We start from the raw sequence: 26,854 nt of genomic DNA on the forward strand, positions 1-26,854 counted from the left end.
CTCTCCATTGGGAGGCGCAGAGCAGGCTGGGCTTTGTAGTTCGTCCCTGCGCTCCGCGGATAGGCGGCTCTGCGGGACCGAGAGAGAGGCGGAGCCGGTGGTGTCACGTGGGCCCCGCTCCCGCCGCCGCCGCCGCCACCGCCGCTGTCTTTCTCTGTCTCCACTAAGGCAGCCATCTTACTCTTGCCGCGTGCTGGTGTTGGAAGAACCTCCCTGCTTCAGGTGAGACCCCCGGCGGTCCCGCCACTCCACGGCCATAGGCCGCTGCGCACGGTCTCCCCCCGCCCTCTTCTTCCGACACCCGCCAGCCGCTCGGGCTGCCACTTCCGCCGTGGCGCACCGAGTCGGGGCGGAGGCGGCTGGCTTGGCCTGTCGGTTACCAGCGGTGCAGCTGGGGGTCGGCACCGGAGAGAAGGACCCCAGCACCACTGCTTCCTGTGGGGACAAGAGGCCCCGCGCTGTTGCCGCCAAGATCCGGTCCCAGGAGGCGGGTGGTCCTCCGCCTGTGTTCTGTTACAGTTCATTATTCACCACAACAATGCTGTGAGCATTGAGCTTTGTACAGCCTATTTGTTGTCATCTCATTTGATCCTCCCACTCTACAGATCAGGGAACTGTAAGCAGCCCCCGGCCCTCAAGTGCTTGGGACCTAATTCCGTTGCTGCTCTCTTCATCGCGTAATGGCAGTATTTGTTTACAAGCCGGCCTCCCTCTCTGAGGCATTGTCTTACCCATCTTTATAGCCCCTTTATTACTGCCTGATGCAGAGTAGGCTGTCAGGAAATTGATGTTTGACCGACAGGCAGGGTGTAACACAGCTAGTGAATGGCGGTTTCAACTTCGTTCCCACGTTGTTTCACTGTAACATAGCTGTCGCCTCGAGTGGCAACAATAGTTACCAGTTTTTGAGTATCTACTGTGAGCCCTACCCTGTGCTTAATAGTTTAACCTTTAATACTTAAGACAACCTTGTGGTGCGCGGTGGTATTCCTTTTACAGTATAGAAGGAATACAAGTTCAGAGAAGTTAAATACCTTTCCAAAGCCCTAAGTGGTGGAAACTGATCCTAGTTATTCCAAAGTCTGTGCCTCTTTTAGAGAAATTCACATATTAAAAAGTCAGGACTAAAGGTTGAAATTATTTTATCTCTGTGTAAACATGATACGTGAAGATGATGAAAGTGCCTACCATAATACTTAGAACTTAGGCACTCAATAAATACTGATTAGAACCTCATTATGTACCCTTTCTTGAGTCCTTGAGGAAAGGGCTAAAAGATCCTGGGATTCCCTAAGGAAGAACACATTGATCATACGGGCTTAGGAAGTGACTTCTCCCTTCTGGGCCCTCATGTCCAAATATATTAAATTGGGAAGGAGTTGAACTGTTTTATTTACTTACAATATATACCCTACTGCTGCTTGCAGGTATTTGAGATGATCTCACATATAAGACGGGAATAATAGGTACCATGAAGTAAAGGTTGACTGGGGAATAGGAAGTTAAACCAGGTGATCTTTGAGGTCTAGTCTGATCTGAGCTTGACATCTCTTCTCTTACAGACTGAGTACAGTACTCTTTCCTACTTAAATTCCACACACACCAACCTACTAGTAGACAAAGGACTACCCCTCTTCCCCTGCCCCTTAAGCTTCCAACCTCCCTAAAATGCTGTCTCTGAGTTACTCCTTGGGAACAAGTTTTCTGTTGTCCTGGTTAACTGGAATGGCATCTATTCTTTCATCTACACATTGATATAAAGAGTTACTTTTGTTCTTGCTTTTATTTCATACAAGTCAGAACTCTTATCTTGACCTCTGTCTCTTCTCTTCCGTCTCTTTTGGGGAGAATTATTACTTCAAAATTCTGAAGCGCCCCAAAATGCTTACCCTAAATCTAGTTCTAATATTTTCACTTACCTCCTATTTTGGAAAAAAATTCCTTAGGTTCTTTGTTAGTTCACTATACCTTCACGACCACATTCCTTTGAGAAAACTTAATGTTGGTCCCTTTCTTGTGGATAGTTGAGTATAGAGATTGGGATTACATTGACTAAGTCTGTGGCTGAGACTGGCACACACCTAAGCCTTCTGGTTTTGTATTCTAATCACACTTCCTATAAAAGAGTGTTTTTAGGTACTTGAGTATGGTGGTACAGTGCTGTAATACAGAGCAGAGATTGAGGAAACATAAATGTTATTTGGGAATTGGACTTTCTTTGGACTTGAAGCAGAGATATATACAGGTTAGTGCTTAAGTACAGCGTCAGAATACAGAATGGTTAATACACAGTCTGAATCTCTTCTCAAATGGAGACAGTATCTTTTTCATCTGACTTGATGATAAAGAAGTTAAAGAATTGGCTGAAAAAGATTTGATAGTAGCCTTCTCTACATCTCTCTCTCACATCTCAGTAATGATTTGTTAATCCACGGAACAAGTAAAACAAGACTTTTAACACTGGCTATTGTTGATATAATATGGAATATTTTGATCCATTATAAACTTAAAAACTTTTCTTCCTTAGTAGGAATATCATTAACCAGACTAGTTTTCAGATTTTAGCGTTCTTAGAATTTTCAAAATCAAGATTATCCTTAAAAATCTCATTTTTAAAAGTCTCTCTCCTCAAAAAAATTTGGATTAATGTAGCAGACATGTTTTTGTCAAATTATGCAGTGAGGCATTTTACTCTGTATGCAAATATATACCCTGTATATCTTGAAAAGTATGACGTACTATATCAGTGCAAGATAGTGAGTGAGCTCTGTGGAAAATGCTGCAGAAGCACTGAGTGTCTGGAAATCTGTTTCTCTTTCCCTATTACTAACATGCCATCTGACCTTGAATAGAAGATGTGACTACCTCAGACCTTAAGAACTAGACAGCCTATTGTTGAATTTCTTCTTTGTCCAGTTTTGTTGTTGGTTTTTTTTTTATGGTTTACAAGAAATACCTATGTAATTTGGAAGAAAAAAGTCTACTGAAAGGTTGTGCTAATAACATTTGGTAACAGCTTTCTGCTGTAAACATCTTTGGGGGAAAAACTGGCTTGCCTGCAGAGGTTTTATAATTGGTTACATTTTACTGAATGCCAAAGTACTGAATCATGCTTTGAAGGAGGGATCTTCAAATAGGTAACTTTGAATCCCATTCTGTTTTCTGTTTGTATATTCAGCTTCCTCATGGTATTATTTAATTTTGTTTTTTTTAATGTCTGGTTTATGAAGATAGAATAAATTATATTTATTAAGAATATAGACAATATTAATATGATCATAATGGTGATACATATTGCAAGCTCAGTGAACCAGAAGGTATTATTGCATAAACAGTTATTTTATTTTGGTAAAACAGTGACTTTAACAAATCTATTTTTCCCCCCCTAGATTTACCAACAGCATGAATCAAGAAAAGTTAGCCAAACTTCAGGCTCAGGTCCGGATAGGGGGCAAGGTGAGTGTGGCATAAGAAAAATTGATAGGAGAATGTATTATTACCAGATAGTATCGTTATTTTGGATTTGTGGTCATTGAAAATCTAAGATCTTTTCAATAATCAAGATCAAACCACATTCCAACTTTAGAATAACTTGTCTAAACCTTAAATAGGTAACTAGAAGACCTCTCTCTGATGGTGCAATGGAAGTAGTCAACTTTGTGTGAATCCTCTTAATAGCTTATAGTTATGTGACATGAACAAGTTACCCAACCTCATTAAGCTTCCATTTTTTCCATCTGCAAAATAGAAATAATCCTAGATAAGATGCTTCTAAAGATTAGAGTAATATATATAAAACACCTAACGTGTTTGGGACAGAGTAGATGTTTAATAAATGATGATAATTATTATGTTAGACTCACCTGCAGGGCATCCCAGGTGTTAAGGTTACCTCATCTTCACTTGATACACTTACCGTTACAGTTAGGTTTACCATTAGTTTAGCTGGAGCTGCTACATTTTGTTCATTGCTAGGTTTTCCTTCCAAATTCCTGCCTATTCTTCTGTGTTGCTGAATATGAGCAACATGAACTTTGACACCTAAAGAAGAGCTAGCTCTGAGTACCAAAAATCTTAAATTCTCTTCAGCTCTGGCCCCAGGCTGTAGGAGAACATTCTGCCTTTTTCTCTGCCCAGTACAGTCTTTGCAAAAGGAAAACTGAGAATAATACTCACCTTAGACCGGGGAGGGGGTAGGTAGGATACTATGTAGCAGCACCATTGTGTGGTTTATTTGGATGATAACCACAGCTCCTGGGGATGGGGACAGGAAAAGGGGAAGGAAAAAAGTGACTAGTACTTTCTCCTCCTTTCATAGCGATACAGTTATATGATTTTGGGGTCATATTAATACATTCATGTAACCAAAGTGTTACATTGTAGCATCAAGTATAAAGTAATTTACTAAGGCAAAAACTAGAGATACTCAAGAACCACAGAATATACCTGGAAGAGTTTGATGCAGTACATTACCATTAAATATTTTAAACCAGGTGGGCTCATTCATTCATTTAGCTAGTTGAGCACCTACTATAACCATAGTAGATAAACAAATCAAGGTTTCCTCCTGTTGACACAGCTCAGCTTGGAAGAGAGATGTACTGACAGTTACACTACAGAATCAGAAATATTAAAATGAAGCACAAGGTACTCTTGCCTAGGAGAGACAAGAAAGTCATCACTGAGCTGAGATTTGAAGAATAAACAAGAAGTTATCACAGGGTAAGTGGGTAGGGTAAAAGGGTGATTGTTCTCACATATGCAAATACACATAGGATGATGAGATAGCATGGTGCTTAATGGAATGGCTTGCTCTAATTTAGTAACAGCTAGAGCTTCGAGTATGTAACAGATAAGGAATGATAGGTGCAAATGAAACAGCCAGGTAAATTGGAACTAGATCATAGTTTTATATGCTACACTAAGGCATTTTAGATTTTATCCTATAGGCAAGGGGCTACTATTGAAGGATTATTTTAAGAAAAATATAAGTTATTTTAGATAGGTAACTGCTGCCAGGTAGAAATGGAATGAAATAGAAATTTGGTGTAGAGGAAAAGAATCAAGAGGCTACTGCTGCAGTATATGGGACACAAATTTAGGGGTTAGAATTGACATAATGACTGATGGAATATGGGGGATAAAGAGGGGAGAGAAGAGTCTGGGATGGTCCTCAGATTTCTGGTTTTAGAGATTGGGTATATGATGGTACCATAAGCCACAAAACTTAGAATATATATAGGAAAATTAGTTTGGTGGACTGTTAAACTTTTAGACATGTCAGATTTGCCTAAGGATCATTTGAGTTGAAGTATCCAAAAAGCGATTGAGCTATCCCTGAGTCAGTAATGCTTTACAAATAAGTGATCATCTATGTAAATAGTCACTACTAGTACATCCTTCAGCATCTGGATTTCATCACAACCTGTACTGCTACTCACAGAACTCTCTTCCACTCCCACTAGAGTTGCTGAACTGAAGCCTCTGCTTAGCTTCTGTAAGTCTGATTCCCTGAGTACAACTGCAGGTGCTACCCAAACATTGAAACCTTCTATGCCAGTTCTCAGAAAGATTTAGCCCTCAAGACTTAGGCTGCTTTCAGTAGTGTTTCAACTCTGCTTTTGGTTACATTTTTGAAATTGGCCCAGGAATTTAATCCATTATTTTAAATAGTTTTTCAATGGAAATACGTATTTAGAGTTTCAAAATATCCTTTTAGAAATGAGCTTTTTCTATCTCAGTAAATAGTATAATATTTAACCTATTTACTCAGGCCCAAATTCTAAACATCATTCTAGATTTCTTTTTTCCTCATATCCTACATTCAATCCATTAGCAAGTCCTGTTGGTTCTTCTGACAGTCTGAGCTCTCACCATCTCCACTGCCATAGCCCTCATCTCTTTCAGGACTGCTCTAGTAGCTTCCTAATGATCTCATTACAGTTCATTTTCCATAGCAACCTCAGTCATCTTTTAAAATCATAAATCAAGTCAAGTCATCCACATGCTTAAAACCTTCCAATGGCTTCCTATTGCAATTGGAATAAAATCCAACTCCTGCCATGGCATTTTAGGCTACATGATCTGGCCCTGTCTGTTTTTCTGATTTCATTTTCCACGTCCTTAACCATTATTCACTCTGCTCTAGCCATACTGGCCTGCTTTCTCTCTCTAGAAACAACAGGTTCACTCTTGGTCTGTTCTGCTTGGGTCACTCTTCCCCTACATCTTCCTTCCCATGGGTCTCAGCTCATATGTCACCTCTTCAGAGGGCCTTCCCTGAACATTCTAATGAAGTAGTGGGGGTACACATGTACTCTTATCACTGTACTATGTATTTTCCCTCAATACCCCTTTCCCATTTGAAATTATCTAATTTGTTTATATACTTACTGATTTTTCCCTCCTACTGTCATGTATACTCCTTGAACTAAGAACTTGATCTTTTTCATTCCTGGATTCTAGGACTCTAGAACACTCACATAGTAGGCATTTGATTCTTAATTATGTCATCATCTCCAAAGTTCCAGGAAAATATCTTTAGGCTTAATTTTATTGTCAGGGGTGGTAGGTACTGTAAAAAAGCATTCATTGTAATATTTGAAAGTTTTTATAAAGCACACTGAATTGTCCTGAAGTCCAAATTATTTTTTATTAGAGCACTTTTGAAACATGATGTGTTGAAACGATTAAGGCTGGAAATTGGAAAGAATAAGAACCAGCTCAAACTGACCTTCAAAAATCTGGGTTAGGTTGACAATCATAACTCTGAGCAGTCTTATTAATCAATACTATTAGGTCAGCAATTTCTTAATGTGGTTTTAATTAAGAGTATTGTGGATAGAAAGATACGTGATTGCAGTTGCCAGATGCAAGGCATGCTAACACTCCTCTTTGGTTATTTTTCAGGGTACAGCTCGCAGAAAGAAGAAGGTGGTACATAGAACAGCTACAGCTGATGACAAAAAACTTCAGAGTTCTCTAAAAAAACTGGCTGTGAATAATATAGCTGGTATTGAAGAGGTATGATCATTTTGTAAATTGTTAAATTACATAGACAAGTACACATTCACAAATAGTTACCCGCTTTTTAAATGTAAAATATTAGCTTAGAAGAATCTGATACTGTCTACTCAGAGGTCTGTGAAGGACTGTAGTTGTTGAATTTGCTTATTGTATAAAATTGGATGATTGTCAAAAAAATGATTTTAGTACAGGAATTCATCATACTTTTTGGATTCAAAGTATTTGCATGTATGACAATTATGGAACTGCTTCTTGAATTTTAATGTAAAATGAGATATTTTTTCTAATAATTTAGAAATAAACTGAGATTTCTTAAAATAAAATGGACTTTTTTCCCATAATAGCACCTTTCTACTCTGCAAATTCTAATTATTATTTCAGTCAAGAAGCTTTAGCAGTACCTTTACGTGGATTGGATTTCTTATTAGATCTCTTTCAGAAATTATTGGTTAAATTTTTAAAAACCATTTTAGTAATGTTTTGATGATACTTCTTTTTTCAAATGAAGCCAAAGACTGATGTTATTTCAAAAGATACTCAAAAATTACAAAATTATCAACTATTAGTCATGTTACCATCTAGGTCCACTTCTGCCTGATTCCATTTCTGAAAGTAATCAGTATTTTAATTTTCACTGCCATAAGTTAGATTTAATTATATCGTTGCTATGTGTGGTACTACTTCACAATTTTAACAGAGTAATACACAAGTGCTATAAAATATAGATCAGAAATAATGTGGAGGGGAGATCACTAATAAAGAAATACCAAACCAAAGAAAAGTCAGTGAAATGGCAGGATGCCACATGTTCCTTCCACCATGCATATATAAATGAATGTTAACACAATTGAATCTGCTTTGTATTTTCAAAGTCAATATACTGATAAAATAATAGAAAATGTAAGCCACATGTATCTTTCAGCTTGATGTGGCTATGCGTTTTTACTCTGGTGAAGATTAGAATTTCGTTTTCAAGTCTTGAAATTAAGCATTTCATATGCATTTTCTTTTTCTGAGCTGGTGAAAGCTTTTACGTATTTTCATTGACCTAAAATAATTTTCAGAGAGATCATTCTCTTTATCAGGGCTATATTTGAGCAAAAACAAATTTAATCCTCTCCTAAATAATCCAAAGCTTGATAAAAAAAGAGTAAGTCGCAGTAATAGACACGAACTCTCATAATGTTAAACCTAAGCTACTTATAAGTGTTTAGGCAATCTTTTATTTGCCTACTTTTCTACCTGACTCCCCACCCCAATCCCAAACATCTCAGCACTAGAACCAGGTAACTCTTGACTCCCCACCCCAACCCCAACCACCTCAACACTGGAAGCACATAATTCTTTATTTACTGTCCTTATACTCTCTTATACCCACTCTTGGCCTTTTTCTTTCCTCCTGCCTCTCCCTCTTCTGTGTCCTCCTTATTCCCCACCAAAAAAAAGAGAAAGTACCTGCCTTATGTTCTGTATTACTGAGTACCTACCATGTAGAATTCATTTTTTATGCCATTATAGATAAAAAAATACCCATCAGTATTTCCAAGGACACTGCTGTCTCTCCTTTTACGGGTCTTAATGCAGGCATTATTTCCTCCCATAAGCTTTCCTGGGTGTATGTAACACATACACATTTGTGCGAAGAAGCATTAGATGACTTTCCTATGTGCCTCTATAATGCCCTGTATTTACTTTATTATAGCATTTATTAAACTGCATTGTAAATTTCTTTTAGTTAATTGCCAGTGCAATTCTAACTTTTTGAGGAGTCATAGCTCCAAAACATCACACAGAAAATTAATGGCAAATATAATAGGCACATACACACTCTCATTTCACCTGTACCCCTGTGTGTGTGTGTGTGTGTGTGTGTGTGTGTGTGTGTGTGTGTGTGTGGGTGTGTGTGTGTGTGTGTGTGTGTGGGTGTGTGTGTGTGTGTGTGTGTGTGTGTGTGTGTGTGTGTGTGGGTGGGTGGGTGGGTGGGTGTGGGTGGGTGGGTGGGTGTGTGGGTGTGCGCGCGCGCGCCCGCACATGGTTGGTGTCTTCCAACCCTCAGACTAGTTGTACAGAGAAAATACGCAAAGATAATTAACAATGCAAGGTAATAACTGTAAAATTCCTGAGTATTTGAACCTAAGATGGGAAGGTTTTTTTTCCCTTCTTTTCCTCCTTCTAAAATAGATTTTTGAGAACTGAAATATTTGTACTTTTTATAACACTTTACAGAACTAAAATAATTTTGTTTAGGAATATCTAGTATACTCGCTGGCTGGCCTCAGACATTATTTGTGTTGTTATATTTAAAGTTGATTTTTTTTTTCAACTTTTTTCTTTCTTTTTTTTTTTTTTAAGAAAATGACACACACTTGGCATAAAAAAGAGTTTCTTGGAGGGGAAAAAAGAAACTGCAGTAAATACAAATATGAAAATGTATAGTTTTTGGAAACACCAAGATACAAAAAATATATATGTCTTAGAAGAAACATTAATTACAGTTTTGTTATTTTAATTTGGGATGTTTTAAAATTTTTTCAACTCTGAAACTGAACTCAGGAATTTACTATCTTTTTGTTCTTTGGCAGTTTAAAAACAAAAACTTCAAAAAGAGAAGACATCATTGCCACTGTTCTAAAACCAAAAAATAATATTACTATGTTTTCTATACTTAGACATTCAAAATATCAAACAAGTAGAAAGTACTCAGTTTGACCGATGATCAGGGAGATCAGTAGGGGGTTTCAAAATTCCTTGAATGTACTTTTGCCAAGTAAAGTTCTGATCTTACTTTCTAGGGCTCTAAGGAATGGTGATTTTTTGCCCCTCCCAAAGCTTAATTTATATTTAGCAATTTTTAAAACTGAAGGGCTGTTTGGATTAAGACAAGCTTCTCTGTTTTTTCATGTATTTATTAGTTTGTTGATTTGGTGTAATAATGTAATCATATATAGATTTCTTTTACATGTTACCAAAGACAGAAATCCAAAGCTGTCAAAAAGTCAAGGGTAAGGGGATATTAGAGACTGTTTCATACAAAATCCAACTAAATAATCAGGTTTTAGGAAAGAATTCCTAGACAAACTCAGAGTATATTGCAGAACTAAATTTATGAAAATATTTTATGTTCTATGACATTTAAAAATATTTGGATGTGCTTATTTGGTAATCTAATTGAATATAGTGAGTACACTATATTCATATCCAGTGCACCTGTCTTCCCCTGATAATAATCTATCAACAATGGGACCTGTTCCATTTCTCAGAAACAGTGTATATTATAGATTTACTTGGTAAGAAATGTCACCAAAAATATGAATCTTTATTCAGATGGCCTAGTTGCTTCATAGTTGTACTGTTATATTCAGAGGACAGCTTCTGTCTTAACTGGGGTATATACATCTGCCTCTGTGAAACCTTCTATTTTTCCAGGCATAGCTAATCAACCTTTTCTCTGTACTTCAGGTGCCCTTTGCTTAAGTTGCTCTGCTATAATAAATTTATTATTGCAACATCATATGCTGGGTTGTAATGGTTATTTATTAACCAAGTAATCTGTTTTCAGTAGACTGTAAGAGTCTTGACTGCAGGGACCATGTTAAATCATTGTTTATAGTTGTAGCATGCTGATTCCCATGATGAGCTTGTTTTGGTTCTATTAAGTTTAAGAGATACTGGTTATTCTAAATGGAATTGCTCTGCAAGAACAATAGGGAGGTAGGTTCAGGAGAAAGCATAGGGCTGGGGATGAAAGTTTTATAACTGTACACATAAGTTTTGCTGTTTATACTTTCCTCTTTCTGATTATGTTTCCTGACCCACTTGTGCAGAAGGAGGACCTAATGTTATTGGTTGATCTTTACCACAGTTTTTTCTCCAACTAGAGCCTCAGGTATTGATGAGTGGACAGCTCTTGTGTATAGGAGAGTAAATGGGAAGCACCATGTCCCATTCACCTTTCATTCCACAACAACCTTACTTTATCATTTAAGATCCTGTTTTTTTAACATAAAACTTGCTATTTCACCATTTTTAAGTGTGCAATTCAGTGGCATTAGTTACAATGACAGTATTGTGCAACCACTACCATTATCTATTTCCAAAATTTTTCATCATCCCAAACATAAGCTGTATACCCATTAAGGAATAACTCTTGTTCCCCTCTTCTCCAGTCCCTGATAACCTCTAACCTACTTTCTGTTTCTGTGGATTTGCCTATTGTAGATATCTCATGTAAGTGGAATCATACATAGAAATATTTGTTCATTCATATCTAGCTTAGTATAATTTTTTAGAGTTCATCCATGTTTAACATGTATCAGAACTTAATTCCTTTTACAGCTGAATAATATTCCATTGTATGAATAATACCACATCCATTCATCTATTGGTGAACATCTTTTGTTCTTAAAATAGCTTTCCCCCACCATTTAAAAATACACTATCTCTATAGAAAATTAAGAGTATACAGGAAATATGAAGACTATATTAACAGTCTAATTATAATCCCACTGCCCAGAAATAACTACTGTAAATCTTATATTTCCCCTCTTTATATGTATATATTGTTAATATATTTGAGACTGTAACTAGATGTACAATTTGGAGTCCTTTTTCTTTTCCAAATAACATTATAAAAATTGTTTCATATCACTAAAAAACTCCTTAATTATCAGTCTAGATGTCCACATATATTCCAATATAGGGATATACCATAATTTAACATTTATTTATTGTATATTATAATGCTTTGATTTAAAAATCACATGATAAACTTCTATATACATAAATAAATATTTATCTTCATCTCTGATTTCCTTCAGATTGATTTTTGGAAATGCAATTACTAGCTGAAAGAGCATGAACATTTTCATTCATATTGCCAGGTTTCTTTACAGAAAGGATATCCATTTTGTACTTTCTATACCATGGCTGTAGAGAATCCATCTCATCATACTCTTACCACTGGAGCATAAGAGAAAGTGATCCAAGCATATCATATAGTCTAATGACAGCTGTTAGTTTTAGCTCATATCAACAATAATAGGTTATACTTCATACTAGCTTTTAGAAACAAGCAGGTGCTGAGCTTAGAAGGATTGCATATGAAAGATACTGACTTACAGGGGCATGTGCAAAACCCATAATCCTCAAAATCTGACATCCCTTAGACTCACAAAACCCCAGACACTTGGTGTCTTATTCTTAAAATGTCTATTATTTTACCCCATTATGATATATGAGGAAGGCAATAAAAGATAAACGTCATGATAAAAATTTAAGCACCACTACATACAGGAAAGAGTGACAGTGAAACTTGATTTTAAGACAACTGTTACTTCTCAGAACTGTAGCTAGGTGGCCTAGTGGGGACTTGGATACAAAAAAAATCTCAGCAGAACTTAAACCTCTCCAAACTGAGAGGGCTGTTACCAGAAAAAGCTATGGAGTGAAGTATGATTTTGTGAGCCTCCTATAGCCATAAAAACTTACTGCTATGTAGAAATAGAGCAAGAATCAGACTTACCAGATAAAAGACTGCTGTGATTAATACATGTGCCCTACTCAGAGGCCAGGGAAGGCAATGTTGTTAAGGTTTTAATAGCATCATAATGCCAGAATGATTTAAAATGGCCCTGAATTCTGTAGGCAGTTGAGCTGATTCTGAAAGGTCAGAACAATAGGAAAACTCAGGCCCAAGGTATGGCACAGGAGGTCTGGGCATCTTTACTGGGGGCACGACTGGTGCTATTTCTAAAACTTGAGATAGCCCCTCATCTATCATTTGGGCAGTTGAAGTCTGATAGCAATTAAGATTTTAGAATAAATTGTATAGGAAGTTTCTATTTGTTCAGCAAGTTTGAGTGACTATTATATGCTGGACACTTGGGGGCATACTGTAGTAAGGCATGGTCTCTGATTTCAAGGAATTCATCTATTTAGTAAGGTCAAAGAATTGCCAACACAATTATACTACAAGACAATTCTGCATAATTGCAGTACCCATGAGGTGCAGAAGGTGCAATAAACCACTTAAGGTTTTCACAGGGAAAAAAGAGTCTGAGCCAAGTCTTGGATAAATTGGAATTTGCAAGGTAGAGAAGCAGGCAGATGTTCTTCTCAACAGTGAAGACAGCAAATGTAAACATACTAGGCATTAGAGGACAAAATATTTTCTGACAACTACAAGATATGTCAGTATTGTTAGAACAAAAAATAAGAGCAACAGCATCTGGTGTTTTGGACTGAGGTCTCAAAAATACCTCTTCCCCCATAGCTCCAGTAGCATCCTTTACCTTCAGCTCCCTGTTAAGTGGAAAAAGCATTTTGACAAAGGGAATGTTTGATTGATTGAAAAGGGACCTGAGTGCTAGTATGTAGCTAGGTTAATAGTCTGTGTTTACTTTGTCTTATACTATATATAGATTGTATGACTTAGTTAGACCTAACAGCAATAAAATCACTGGAAGAATTGAAGAAGTCTCCGAATGAATGCATACAAGAAACAGACACACATAAACAACAAAAAAGAAATACATACAATTTTCTTTGTGAATTTAACCAGTTTCTTATCCCTTCTTTTGTCTCCAAACTCGTGGGGGAAGTGTGTAACTGATCTAGCTCAGTCCAGTTCATCTTGTGACCGATTCTAATAGTTTGTGTCTAGGAGCCTTACATAACCATGTCATTTACACAGTTGAGAAGAAGGAATGTGAGACAGAAATAAAATACTCTGGACTTTTTAACTTCTAGTATTTCATTTTTTCTGTTATAAAATTAAGTAAACTCTCCAACCTTTCTGGATCTATTTATTCAGGTATATCTTTTCTACAAACCCATTTAAAACCTTAGTAAATTTATTTCTGTTTCACAGTTTGAGATGGAATTCATCTTTCATTTCACATTAAACTCAGTGTATTTCACACTGCAAAGACCTACATCAGTATATAAAATATGGCTAAATATGTAGCCTTTGGGAAAGAAGCTTGAACAGAAGGAAAATTCATGAATTTGTTTATTTTTTTTGACCTCACGTTAGCCTGTTATTTATTTTGTGGCCAGTAAGATATATATTATCCATATATATGTGCTGTTTTTATTTGCATTCTCTAGTTAACCTATATTCTGAGATAAATAATTCTGTGACAAGTGTTCATCAGGCCACAGAATTGAGTGTTTATAGGCAAATAGTTTTAACAATGAGAATGACATCATAAGAAAAAACTAAACAGTTGGGAAACATAGATTCAAGTTCTGGAATTGCATCTAACCAGCTATTTGTCCTTGGATATGTTGCTTAACTGAAGGCTCTGGTCTTTAGTATTTATTTCTTTAACAAGGGACTTGAACTAGATGACTTCTAAGGTCAACAAATATGTGGCCTAGCTTTTGGGGAACAACATTGATTTCAAGTTTCTTGTGCATTTATCATCTATAAATAAAATATATCTCAAATTCCAATACTTAAGACCCCTTGACACCTGAAAGTATTGTAGAAATCAAATCCTTTATAAGTTATGTGATTTGGTCTTGATTTGGAAAATACATTTCAACAATATATTTATTCTTTTCCCATACTTATAAGACAGAGCAACATTCCATTTCATATCCACTATGCTATGTCCTTCTCAAGTGAATTCCCTCCCAGACTTTCAGCCACTTTAACATTATACTTTTCTACCTAAATTAAGAACCACATATTTCATCCTTTTAAGTTATCTTTATCTCAAAGTTATACTTGCTCAGAACAGCTGGATTAGATGTGTTCTGGGTATAATATATACATATTTTTTTTTTATATCATTAATATATACTTACATGAACAACATTGTGGTTACTAGATTCCCCCCATTATCAAATCCCCACTACATACCCCATTATAGTCACTGTCCATCAGCATAGTAAAATGCTATAGAATCACTACTGGTCTTCTCTGTGCTATACTACCTTCTCCATGCTCCCAACCCCATACATTATGTGTGCTAATCATAATGCCCCCTTTTCTCCTTGTCCTTCCCTTCCCACCCATCCTCCCCAGTCCCTTTCCCTTTGGTAATTGTTAGTACATTCTTGGGTTCTGTGAGTCTGCTGCTGTTTTGTTCCTTCAGTTTTTTCTTTGTTCTTATACTCCACAGATGAGAGAAATCATTTGATACTTGTCTTTCTCTGCCTGGCTTATTTCACTGAGCATAATACCCTCTAGCTCCATCCATGTTGTTGCAAATGGTGGGACTTGTTTTCTTCTTATGGCTGAATAATATTCCATTGTGTATTTGTACCACATCTCCTTTATCCATTCATCTACTGATGGATACTTAAGTTGCTTCCGTTTCTTGGCTATTGTAAATAGCACTGCGATAAACATAGGGGTGCATATCTCTTTTTCAAACTGGGCTGCTGCATTCTTAGGGTAAATTCCTAGGAGTGGAATTGGTGGGTCAAAGGCTATTTCTATTTGAGTTTTTTGAGGAACCTCCATACTGCTTTTCACAAAGGTTGAACTAATTCAAATTCCAACTAGCAGTGTAGTAGGGTTCGCCTTTCTCCACATCCTCCCCAACATTTGTTGTCTGTCTTTTGGATGTTGGCCATCCTAACTGATGTGAGGTGATATCTCATTGTGGTTTTAATTTGCATTTCTGATGATTAGCAATGTGGAGCATCTTTTCATGTGCCTGTTGGTCATCAGAATTTCTTCTTTGGAGAAGTATCTGTTCAGATCCTCTGCCCATTTTTTAATTGGATTATTTGCTTTTTGTTTCTTGAGGTGCATGAGCTCTTTGTACATTTTGGATGTCAGCCCCTTATCGGATATGTCATTTATGAATATACTCTCCCAAGCTGTAGGATGTCTTTTTGTTCTACTGATGGTGTCCTTTGCTGCACAGAAGCTTTTCAGCTTGATATAGTCCCACTTGTTCATTTTTGCTTTTGTTTTCCTTGCCTGTGGAGATATGTTCATGAAGAAGTTGCTCATGTTTATATTCAAGAGAGTTTTGCCTTTATTTTCTCCTAAGAGTTTTATGGTTTCATGACTTACATTCCGGTCTTTGATCCATTTTGAGTTTACTTTTGTATATGGAGTTAGACAGTAATCCAGTTTCATTCTCTTACATATAGCTGTCCAGTTTTGCCAATACCAGCTGTTGAAGAGGCTGTCATTTCCTCATTGTATATCCATGGCTCCTTTATTGTATATTAATTGACCATATATGCCTGGGTTAATCTCTGGACTCTATTCTGTTCCACTGGTCTGTGGGTCTGTTCTTGTGCCAGTACCAAATTGTCTTGATTACTGTGCCTTTGTAGGAGAGCTTGAAGTGGGAACAAGATTCCCCCCTGCTTTATTCTTCCTTCTCAGGATTGCTTTGGCTATTCGGGGTCTTTTGTGGTTCCATATGAATTTTAGAACTAGTTCCTACAGTTCCTTGAAGAATGCTGTTGGTATTTTGATAGGGATTGCATTGAATCTGTAGATTGCTTTAGGCAGGATAGCCATTTTGACAATATTAATTCTTCCTACCCAAGAGCATGGGATGAATTTCCATTTGTTAGTGTCCTCTTTAATTTCTCTTAAGAGTGTCTTGTAGTTTTCAGGGTATAGGTCTTTCACTTCCTTGGTTAGGTTTATTCCTAGGTATTTTATTCTTTTTGATGCAGCTGTGAATGGAATTGTTTTCCTGATTTCTCTTTCTGCTAGTTCATCATTAGTTTATAGGAATGCAACGGATTTCTGTGTATTAATTTTGTATCCTGCAACTTTGCTGAATTCAGATATTAGTTCTAGTAGTTTTGGAGTGGATTCTTTAAGGTTTTTTATGTACATTATCATGTCATCATCTGCGAACAGTGACAGTTTGACTTCTTCCTTACCAATGTGGATGCCTTTTATTTCTTTGTGTTTTCTGATTGCCATGACTAGGACCTCCAGTATTATGTTGAATAAAACCGGGGAGAGTGCGCAACCATGTCTTGTTCCCGATCTTAGGGGAAAAGCTTTCAGCTTCTCACTGTGAAGTATGATGTTGGCTGTGGGTTTGTCATATATGGCCTTTATTATATTGAGGTACTTGCCCTCTATACCTATTTTGTTGAGAGTTTTTATCATGAATGGATGTTGAATTTTGTTGAATGCTTTTTCAGCATCTATGGAGATGATCATGTGGTTTTTGTCCTTTTTGTTGATGTGGTGGATGATGTTGATGGATTTTTGAATGTTGTACCATACTTGCATCCCTGAGATGAGTCCCACTGGATCGTGGTGTATGATCTTCTTGATGTATTTTTGAATTCGGTTTGCTAATACTTTGTTGAGTATTTTTGCATCTATGTTCATGAGGAATATTGGTCTGTAATTTTCTTTTTTTGTGGGGTCTTTGTCAGGTTTTGGTATTAGAGTGATGGTGGCTTCATAAAATGAGTTTTTGGAAGTGTTCCCTCTTCTATTTTTTTGAAAACTTTAAGGAGAATGGGTATTATGTCTTGTCTAAATATCTGGTAAAAGTTAGCAGTGAATCCATCTGATCCAGAGGTTTTGTTCTCGGGTACTTTTTTGATTACCAGTTCACTTTCATTGCTGGTAATTGGTCTGTTTAGATTTTCTGTTTCTTCCTGGGTCAGTCTTTGAAGGTTGTATTTTTCTGGGTAGTTGTCCATTTCTTCTAGGTTATCCAGTTAGTTAGCATATAGATTTTCATAGTATTCTCTAATAATCCTTTGTACTTCTAAGGTGTCCATCATGATTTTTACTTTCTCATTTCTGATCCTGTATGTGTGTAGATTCTTTTTTTCTTAATAAGTCTGGCTAGGGGTTTATCTATTTTGTTTATTTTCTCAAAGAACCAGCTCGTGGTTTCATTAATTTTTTCTATTGTCTTATTCTTCTCAATTTTATTAATTTCTGCTCTGATCTTTATTATGTCCCTCCTTCTGCTGACTTTGGGCCTCATTTGTTCTTCTGTTCCCAGTTTCAATAATTGTGAATTTAGACTATTCATTTGGGATTGTTCTTCCTTCTTTAAATGACCTGGATTGCTATATACTTGCCTCTTAGAACTGCCTTCACTGCATCTCACAGAAGTTGGGGTGTTGTGCTGTTATTTTCATTTGTCTCCATATATTGCTTGATCTCAGTTTTAATTTGGTCATTGATCCACTGATTATTTAGGAGCATGTTGTTAAGCCTCCATGTGTTAGTGAGCCTTTTTGCTTTCTTTGTACAATTTACTTCTAGTTTTATACCCTTGTGATCTGAGAATTTGGTTGATAGAATTTCAGTCTTTTTGAATTTACTGAGGCTCTTTTTGTGGCCTAGTATGTGGTCTATTCAGGAAAATGTTCCATGTGTACTTGAAAAGAATGTATCCTGCTGCTTTTGGGTAGAGAGTTCTATAGATGTCTGTTAGATCCATCTGTTGTAATGTGTTGTTCAATGCCTCTGTCTCCTTACTTGTTTTCTGTCTGGTTGATCTGTCCTTTGGAGTGAGTGGCGTGTTGAAGTCTCCTAGAATGAATGCATTACATTCTATTTTGCCTTTTAATTCTGTTAGTATTTTTTTCACATATGTAGGTGCTCCTGTGTTGGGTGCATAGATATTTATAATGGTATATCCTCTTGTTGGACTGACCCCTTTATCATTATGTAATGTCCTTCTTTGTCTCTTGTGACTTTCTTTGTTTTGAAGTCTATTTTATCTGATACTAGTACTGCAACTCCTGCTTTTTTCTCCCTATTAGTTGCATGAAATATCTTTTTCCATCCCTTCACTTTTAGTCTGTGTATGTCTTTGGGTTTGAAGTGAGACTGTTGTAGGCAGCATATAGTTGGGTCTTGTTTTTTTATCCATTCAGTGACTATGTCTTTTGATTGGTGCATTCAGTCCATTTACATTTAGTGTGATTATCGATAGGTATGTACTTCCTGCCATTGCAGGCTTTAGATTCGTAGTTACCAAAGGTTCAAGGGTAACTTCCTTACTATCTAAGAGTCTTACTTAACTTACTTAGTATGCTATTACAAACACAATCTAAAGTTTCTTTTTTTTCCCCCTCCTTTTCTTTCTCCTCCATTCTTTATATATTAGGTATCATATTATATACTCTTTGTCTGTCCCTTTTTATTACCTCTGGTGACAGCTATTTAACCTTAGGAACACTTCCATCTATAGCAGTCCCTCAAAAATACACTGTAGAGATTTTTTGTGGGGGTTAAATTCTCTCAGCTTTTGCTTGTCTGAAAATTGTTTAATCCCTCCTTCAAATTTAAAAGATAATCTTGCTGGATAAAGTATTCTTGGTTCTAGGCACTTCTGCTTCATTGCATTAAATATATTTTGCCACCCTCTTGTAGCCTGTGAGGTTTCTGCTGAGAAATCTGATGATAGACTGATGGGTTTTCCTTTTTATGTGATCTCATTTCTCTCTCTGGCTGCTTTTAATAGTCTGTCCTTATCCTTCATCTTTGCCATTTTAATTATTATATGTCTTGGTGTTGTCCTCCTTGGGTCCCTTGTGTTGGGAGATCTGTGCACCTCTGTGGCCTGAGAGACTATCTCCTTCCCCAGACTGGCAAAGTTTTCAGCAGTTACTTTCTCAAAGACACTTTCTATCTCTTTTTCTCTCTTCTGGTACCCCTATAATATGACTATTGTTCCGTTTGGATTGGTCACACAGTTCTCTCAATATTCTTTCATTCTTAGAGATCCTTTTTTCTGTCTCTTTCTCAGCTGCTTTGTATTCCTCCTCCATAATTTCTATTTCTTTTATCATCTCCACCATATCTAATCTGCTTTTAATACCCTCCATTGTGTTCTTCAATGATTGTATCTCCATCCTAAATTCATTCCTGAATTCTTGAATATTTTTCTGTACCTCCATGAGCATGTTAATTATTTTTATTTTGAACTCTCTTTCAGGAAGAGTCATGAGGTCAATTTCATTTGAATCTTTCTCAGATGTATTCATAATTTTGCTTTGAACCAGGTTCCTTTGATTTGTGGTGCCCTCTAGTGCCCAGAAGCTCTACTCTCTGGAGCTGCTCAGCCCCTGGAGCATGTCGGGGGTTATAGGGGAGCGGTGTTGGTGCTTGGAGGGAGGAAAAAGCTTTTTCCTGCTTCTCGGTTGCTATGCCTGTCTCTACTGCCAGAACCAGTGGGCCGAACACACAGGTGTAAGCCTCTGTGCTTTGTTTTTGTAGCTGCCATAGGTGGGGCCTCTCTCTGGCTGGCCTGACACCACGCCAGGGGTTGCTGGTTTGCAAGCCTGAGCCAGGTGCGGGCTAGCTGGGAGGAGGAAGACACAGCAAGCTACGTATCATTGTGGGGGGCCTTGGAGCTGCATAGAGAGCCAAGGGGATGGAGCGCCTGAAGACAGTTTAAGCTCCCAACCTACTGAGCAGAGTGCACCTGGACAATTTTGTCTACCTGCCCTTTCTCCTGAGCAGTAAGGTCTGTGCAATCCTTGCCCCTTTAGCAGCCCTCTCACTTTTAGGAAGTCTCTCAGACTGCCTACCCAGATCAGCCAGATATGAATCCCTGTTTTCCACAAGCAGCTGGAATCTCCATCTCTCCAGGTATTCCTCCTGTCTTAGCTTTCCAACCTCACTAAATCACCAGAGCACCTTGCAATGTAGGTTCATGCTCCCAGAGCACTTCTCCAGGGCTAGGTGTTCAGCAGTCCCAGGCCTCCACTCCCTCCCCACTCTGTTTCTCTTCCTGCCACTGGTGAGCTGGGGTTGGGGAAGGGATTGAGCCCCACCGGGTCACAGCTTTGGTACATTACCCTGTTCCGTTAGGTTTGCTCTTTTCTCCAGGTGTATGCAGTCTGGTACAGCCTTCTTTCTTGTTGCTCTTTCAGGATTAGTGTATTAAATTATATTTTCATATTATATGTGGTATTAGGAGGAGGTCTCTGTCTCATCTCTCATGCTGTCATCTTTAATCCAATCTCTATCTGGGTATAATATATTAAGGTTACAATACTGAGAGAGAAGGGTATAGAATTGAAATAGTGATTTTTGTGAAATAGTGATATAGAATTGTGAAATCGTGATTCCCCCAAATTTGGGAAATGATTTGTAGTGTTTAGATATAATTTTCCAGGGGATATGCCTTTTATTTTTTGTATTTCAGGTCTTGCCTGAAATTTAGAAGCCCCTCTCCGTTCCCTTTTCTGGTGATAATCAGTGGTGGTAATCACTTCTAAGGAAGAAAAAGCCCACTTGCACTGACTATGGAGAACACTCAGCATCTCTGCTTGATTGTGACAAGGGCAGTTTTTGGATGGATCAATGAAATACTTCCAAAGTAGACAAGATTAACTCCCCTAAACTTTTTATATAGTAAGCATGTTACCGTCAACTTACCCAGTGGAATCAACTACATAGTGGAATCACATTGTTTGCACATTTAACTTACTCAGATTCAACTCTACTAAAACACAGAAACAAAGTATATGACTGAGAAAGAAAAGTAATTTTTTAAAAAACTTATGTTCAACCTTCCTTTTCAGTAATGGATGAAATCAAATCTGAAACAGTTAATTCAATTTGGTAAATGCTATCGGAAGAATGTGAGGATGGTTTTAAAGACTTCTCAGTAATTGATAAAGCACATTCAGGTAGCGGGGCAAGTGGGTTGGGAGAGATACATTGACATTTACAAATGTTACTGATTGTTGAGAAGCTACACTTAAGAATTAGAGGAACTGACAAAATCCTCTACAAAGAATGGCATGATGAGAACGGGCTGAAATTTTTTAAACTGTAATAAATGTTTAAAGGAGTGAAACACCTGGCTGATTAAATTTCTGAGTGTTCTTTATAGATTTTCAGTGGTTATTTGTACTGCAGGTACACTATTACCACCTTAGAGCCTGTCCCCTAAGTAAGGTCCCCTACCAAATAGTGTCTGTACTGATTTAATTTGATAGTGTAAATTGAATAAAATAATAGGTAATTTCATTTAGAAGCCAGTTGTTGGCTGCTAATTCCATTTTTTTTAATGTGGGCATGAACTTCTTTCTCATAAAAGTCTTTGAATTTAAAATCTAGATTCTATAATAAAGTGACTGTTTCTTGACCATTCTAGTCATTTGTGCCATCTCCACCATTTTACTTTGTTGCTAGCATCTTTTTCCACCCATACCCACTGCTTAGTTAGATAATTACTACCCTGGGATTGTGTAACTACCAAGTAAAAAAAACATAATTGGCTAAATTGTTTTTTAAACATATTGTTTTAGTTGCACCATATATGTGAAGTACATTTTTCTTCCATGATCATACAGGTGAACATGATTAAAGATGATGGGACAGTTATTCATTTCAACAATCCCAAAGTCCAGGCTTCCCTTTCTGCTAATACCTTTGCAATTACTGGCCATGCAGAAGCAAAACCAATCACAGAAATGCTTCCTGGAATATTAAGTCAACTTGGTGCTGATAGCTTAACAAGTCTTAGAAAGTTAGCTGAACAGTTCCCTCGGCAAGGTATGTATTTCAATTTAGTACCTCTTCTCTCCCTACCTTAATTAAAGAACCTAATAACTTAAAAGGTGTTCCTTTTTATACTGGAAGAATTTGCCTGTATATAAATTGTACTTTTTATGATGTTATTTATATGTTTCATAAATCTGTTAGTTTATTTCTTTAATAATTATGCAGTGTAGCATATAGAATATTCATATACATTTTAGTCTAATATAGAGGATTTCAGAGGCAATTACCTAAAAATAAAGTGTCAGGATCTGCAGGTCACATTTTATAAACAGTTAATTTGATATTCACTTCTGACAAATGACAAGATAGTGTTATCACAGAACTATATATTTTTTTATGTTGATCGTACTATAGAGGCACCAGTCGTAAGTCCTGAATTTCCAAAATAGTCCTGTAGTTTAAAAATGTGTCTAGTTACCCCTATAAATCAGCCTATTTTTTCAGTGCTCATACTGTATAGCTAGGTACTTTCTTACACCAAAGAAGATGGAAAAAATCATGAATACTGATTTTTGATGTGGAGTGTATGGAATTTAGAGAATAAATTACTACTTCTTTTTATTCAGGTACATCTAAATTATTCCATTTTGTGTAAAAATTTTATCTTTACTGCCCACTGAAATTGCCAGCTGTATTTAGTGTATATTTAACTAAGTTAAAGTTTTATTGATTTTAGTATTAAAAAGTATGGCATTAAATTAGACAATATTTAGCTTTTTCTGAACAACTGTGTAAGATTCAGACAGGGAAAAAGGGTAAACATTCTAAGTGTTATGTAAAGGTCTTTGTTCTCAGTAATTTTAAAATAAACTTTTTGTAGTTTTGGATAGCAAAGCACCAAAGCCAGAAGATATTGATGAAGAAGATGATGATGTTCCAGGTATAAGTGACTTTTCTTTGGCTTTAAGATTTTTTAGCATCCTATTTATTCCATTTAATCCATTGCATAATGACTTTCAGTTTTTTGTTGATGGTGAGCTAGTGAATTAAATTGATTCTCAGTGGTATGGAGATGATCTAGTGAAAAAGAATAAAAGCCATCCCATTTAAAACGTAAAATCAGAAACTCACACAAAGTTGTGCAGCCTGCATTTATTAAATTAAAATCACGTGATTATAAAATTGCATAGTTATTGTTATAACATTTCTGTAGGAATTATGATTGACATGGGAAAATGCTGATCACCTTAGTTTGCATAGACAAAAAAAACGACAATTATTTCCTTAGGTTTACTGTTTTAAGCAAATAAATGAAGTGTTATGGTTAAATGTCACCAGTTCACTTCTGCTTCTTGCCCTGTATGTTTTCAGTCTAATTCTAGTAGCAACAATTTGATTTTTATTGGGGTTAGAAGTTAGGAATGTTGTGTATTTTTTTTTTTTAACTCATTTACTTTTTTTTTCAGATCTTGTAGAAAATTTTGATGAGGCATCAAAGAATGAAGCTAACTAAAATCTTTTCTGGTTTTTGGAAGCTGGCATGGACTAGATTTAACAAATCAGCTATGTGGTTCCAAAGTTTTACAGACATGGAGAACATCAACTGTTACTAGTTCAGTAATATAAATATTTTGTATATTAATGATGCTGTTTGTTCAGCATTTTTCAGTCATTTATTTTGCATTTTGCACTTACTCCCAAGATCTGTTCTTTTGGTCAAAATACGAAGTATTGGTGCAGTTTGAGGGTATTTTGGTTTTTGATTCTTTTTTGGGGGGGGGATATTTTGGTGTGTGTATGTGTTTGTATGCGTGTGGGTATGTGTGTATACAGTGGAGAGCAAATTGGAAAACAGTTCTATTTATCCTGCTCCTTCCCCCAGTAGAAATAAAATAAGTCTTTACATTTGTTACTTTTATTTTTTTTCTAACAATGCGCAGAATTAATGAAAAGTGAATATCTTGGATTTCTAATCTGAGGAGCTTTTACCATTGGCAGTTTGGTTTTAATTTGCTTGGTTAACATTTTTTCATTCATTTCTCTGTGTTTAAAATATCTTGAGGTATTTTGTCACCAGCTTCATGCTGGCATAATGTATATTTCTTCTACTAGCTCTCTTCCTAAATGCCTCTTTCCCTCTCCTCTTGGTCTCCAAATGGCTTGGTCAGCCTGTGGTGATACTGTTCCTTATCTTCCACCTAGCCTGAGATGGATGTTCTCCATAGAGTTTAGTGAGTGCCCAATCCCTCTTTGGCAACTTTGTTCCTTCTTCTTGAGGAAAAACAGCTCCATCTTCAACCTTTTATTTCCCCCTTGATTTTATAGCTTGGTAGATTTCAAACTGGAATAGCTAGCATGTGCTTGCTAAATAATTTTATGCCAGCCTTATCCTTTATCCTAGCTGTTCTTAATAGCAGGTGTAAAAATGCCTCTTTTTCAACAAGGTTGAAATTGGGAATGTCCTTCTGAATCAGAAAAAAAATAGGCTGTAGACTCATCCCACAGCACAAATGGTCATTCTGTGAAATGGTACTGGCCTTAGGAGGATTTCTTCAACTACTCTCCTACTCTTGGCCTTGAACCTACCTCTGGATTAGGTCTTACTATTAAAGCTGCTCACAGCATCCTCCTGCATGCTTAGAGTAACGCTTTTGGGGGGAAAACTGGTAAAACACTACTTATTTTTTCACCTCCTTTCAGAGGACTTGGAGGTAAGTTGCATATGTTCTTTCAAGTTTTCCTCTTGCTGTCTGATGGTGAAAGCTTGCATTTTGCTATATCAGCATTTGTTATAGCCAATATTTAAGGATAAGATTTAGAAAACCTATCATTTCCTGGCCCATCAAACTAACTGTGGCTTAACCTTGCAGCATATCAACTTTTGTTTCAAGTTTGATATCTTCATTTGATATCTAAAGTGCAAAACCAGCAACATATCAAGAGATCTATAGACATGAAGGCAAAGCGCTTGTGTTTTTTTCATCTAGACACCTCAATTTATTTTATAAATTTGTTCATTTTTCCTGTTATGTTTTATATAATATATGGACTTAACTGCAAAATAAAATAAAGGTAATAAAATAACAAAGTAGGATATTTTCTATTGTGTTTTTCTTATTGTCTACAGGATTTACTTTTGTATTTCTTATATACTCCCCACCTCCAAATGAATTTCACCCTATTTGTTATTTGAAGAATGTTTCATCCACTGTTAGATCAGTAGCTCTAAACAGTCTACAAAGTCCAGAATTCTATTCATCTGACTTTACCAAGGAGCATAATGTGGATCAGAATTAGGGGAACTTCAAGTGGTCAGGGACATATAAGAGATAGGTAGTATAGCAAATGAAGAAAAGAGCACTTACCTGGAAGTCTGGAGATTTAGGTCTTAGGCCAGACTCTGGCATTAACTATGTTATCTTGGGCAGATCATCTAAGTACTCTAAAATTCATTATTGGCCAAATGAGATGTTCTTAAATCTTAACATTTCTTCTGCTCCTGCAGTTCTGTTATTCTCATTTCTGAAAATTCTCAAGGAAATGGTTTTACCATCTTCTGAGACATGTCTGTTTTTATCAATACCATAAAACTTTCTTGTGTGCATATACTTACTGTTTTTCCCTTTAAATCACTTTTTAACTACTCACACAGGAGCTCTGGTCAATATTTTATCCTATTGACAACAACTTGCAATGGTTGGCTACTCGTGTGCAGTGAGCAATTTTCTGTTTTAAATTTTCATACCTTCTCCTTTCCTAGACAAAGCATATTGAGATCCTAACTCAACCAAAAAAAATGTTCCTGCCATAAGAGTGAGTAGGCATAGGTAAGAGTATGGATGAAACTTCTGTAAATTGTAGTGTTCTTGACAAAAGTATGAATTATATAGTTTTTTAAATATATGAAGTAGTTATTAAATAGGTACATTTTACTAAGGTGATGTATTTATTGCCAAAATAACTATACAAGGATTTTCTAGGGAAATTCACCTTAAAATTTGGGGATAATTTAAGAAACATCTACAGAAAATCTGCTCATGGGCTTAATTTTTATGGCTAGTACTTTCTGTTTTTGTAAAGGTGATTTACCTGTTTGGGGGAAGCCCAAAGTAAATGGTACCTTAAATTTGTTTTGTCCTTATCTTTCCTATTAAGTAATGGTTTGAAAATACGTTGAGCACCTTCATTTGTTGTTAAGTAATTAGTGTCTATAGGATTCCATTAAAAAGTGTACTAAGTTCTTATGAAAACCCATAATTGGGATGTTTGATTTGTTTCTTTAATTCAGTGTTTAACCCTAAGTATGCTATATATCCATAAGTAAGATACCATGGTTAGATACAGTATGGTACAGTAAGAAATGCACAGGTTTTTGCATAGAGATCCGCTCCATAATCT

General features: G+C 36.5%; 1 protein-coding gene across 2 annotated transcripts; it reads left to right on the forward strand.

The window, feature by feature from the left end:
• The first annotated feature begins 74 nt into the window (after positions 1 to 74).
• On the forward strand, positions 75 to 25,550 carry BTF3L4 (basic transcription factor 3 like 4). Of its 2 annotated transcripts, XM_036893315.2 has the most exons (7): positions 130 to 222; positions 3,390 to 3,456; positions 4,580 to 4,722; positions 6,910 to 7,023; positions 22,306 to 22,507; positions 23,337 to 23,396; positions 23,923 to 25,550. In XM_036893315.2, the coding sequence occupies exons 5-7, from the start codon at positions 22,312 to 22,314 to the stop codon at positions 23,967 to 23,969; spliced, it is 303 nt and encodes a 100-aa protein (XP_036749210.1). In that variant the 5' UTR covers positions 130 to 222; positions 3,390 to 3,456; positions 4,580 to 4,722; positions 6,910 to 7,023; positions 22,306 to 22,311; the 3' UTR covers positions 23,970 to 25,550. The 2 variants fall into 2 exon arrangements, with proteins under 2 accessions (XP_036749208.1, XP_036749210.1); XM_036893313.2 differs by lacking the exon at positions 4,580 to 4,722 and having other exon boundaries at positions 75 to 222.
• The last annotated feature ends 1,304 nt before the right edge of the window (positions 25,551 to 26,854 follow it).

Source organism: Manis pentadactyla, chromosome 4, assembly GCF_030020395.1.
Source record: "Manis pentadactyla isolate mManPen7 chromosome 4, mManPen7.hap1, whole genome shotgun sequence".
Taxonomy (NCBI): domain Eukaryota; kingdom Metazoa; phylum Chordata; class Mammalia; order Pholidota; family Manidae; genus Manis; species Manis pentadactyla.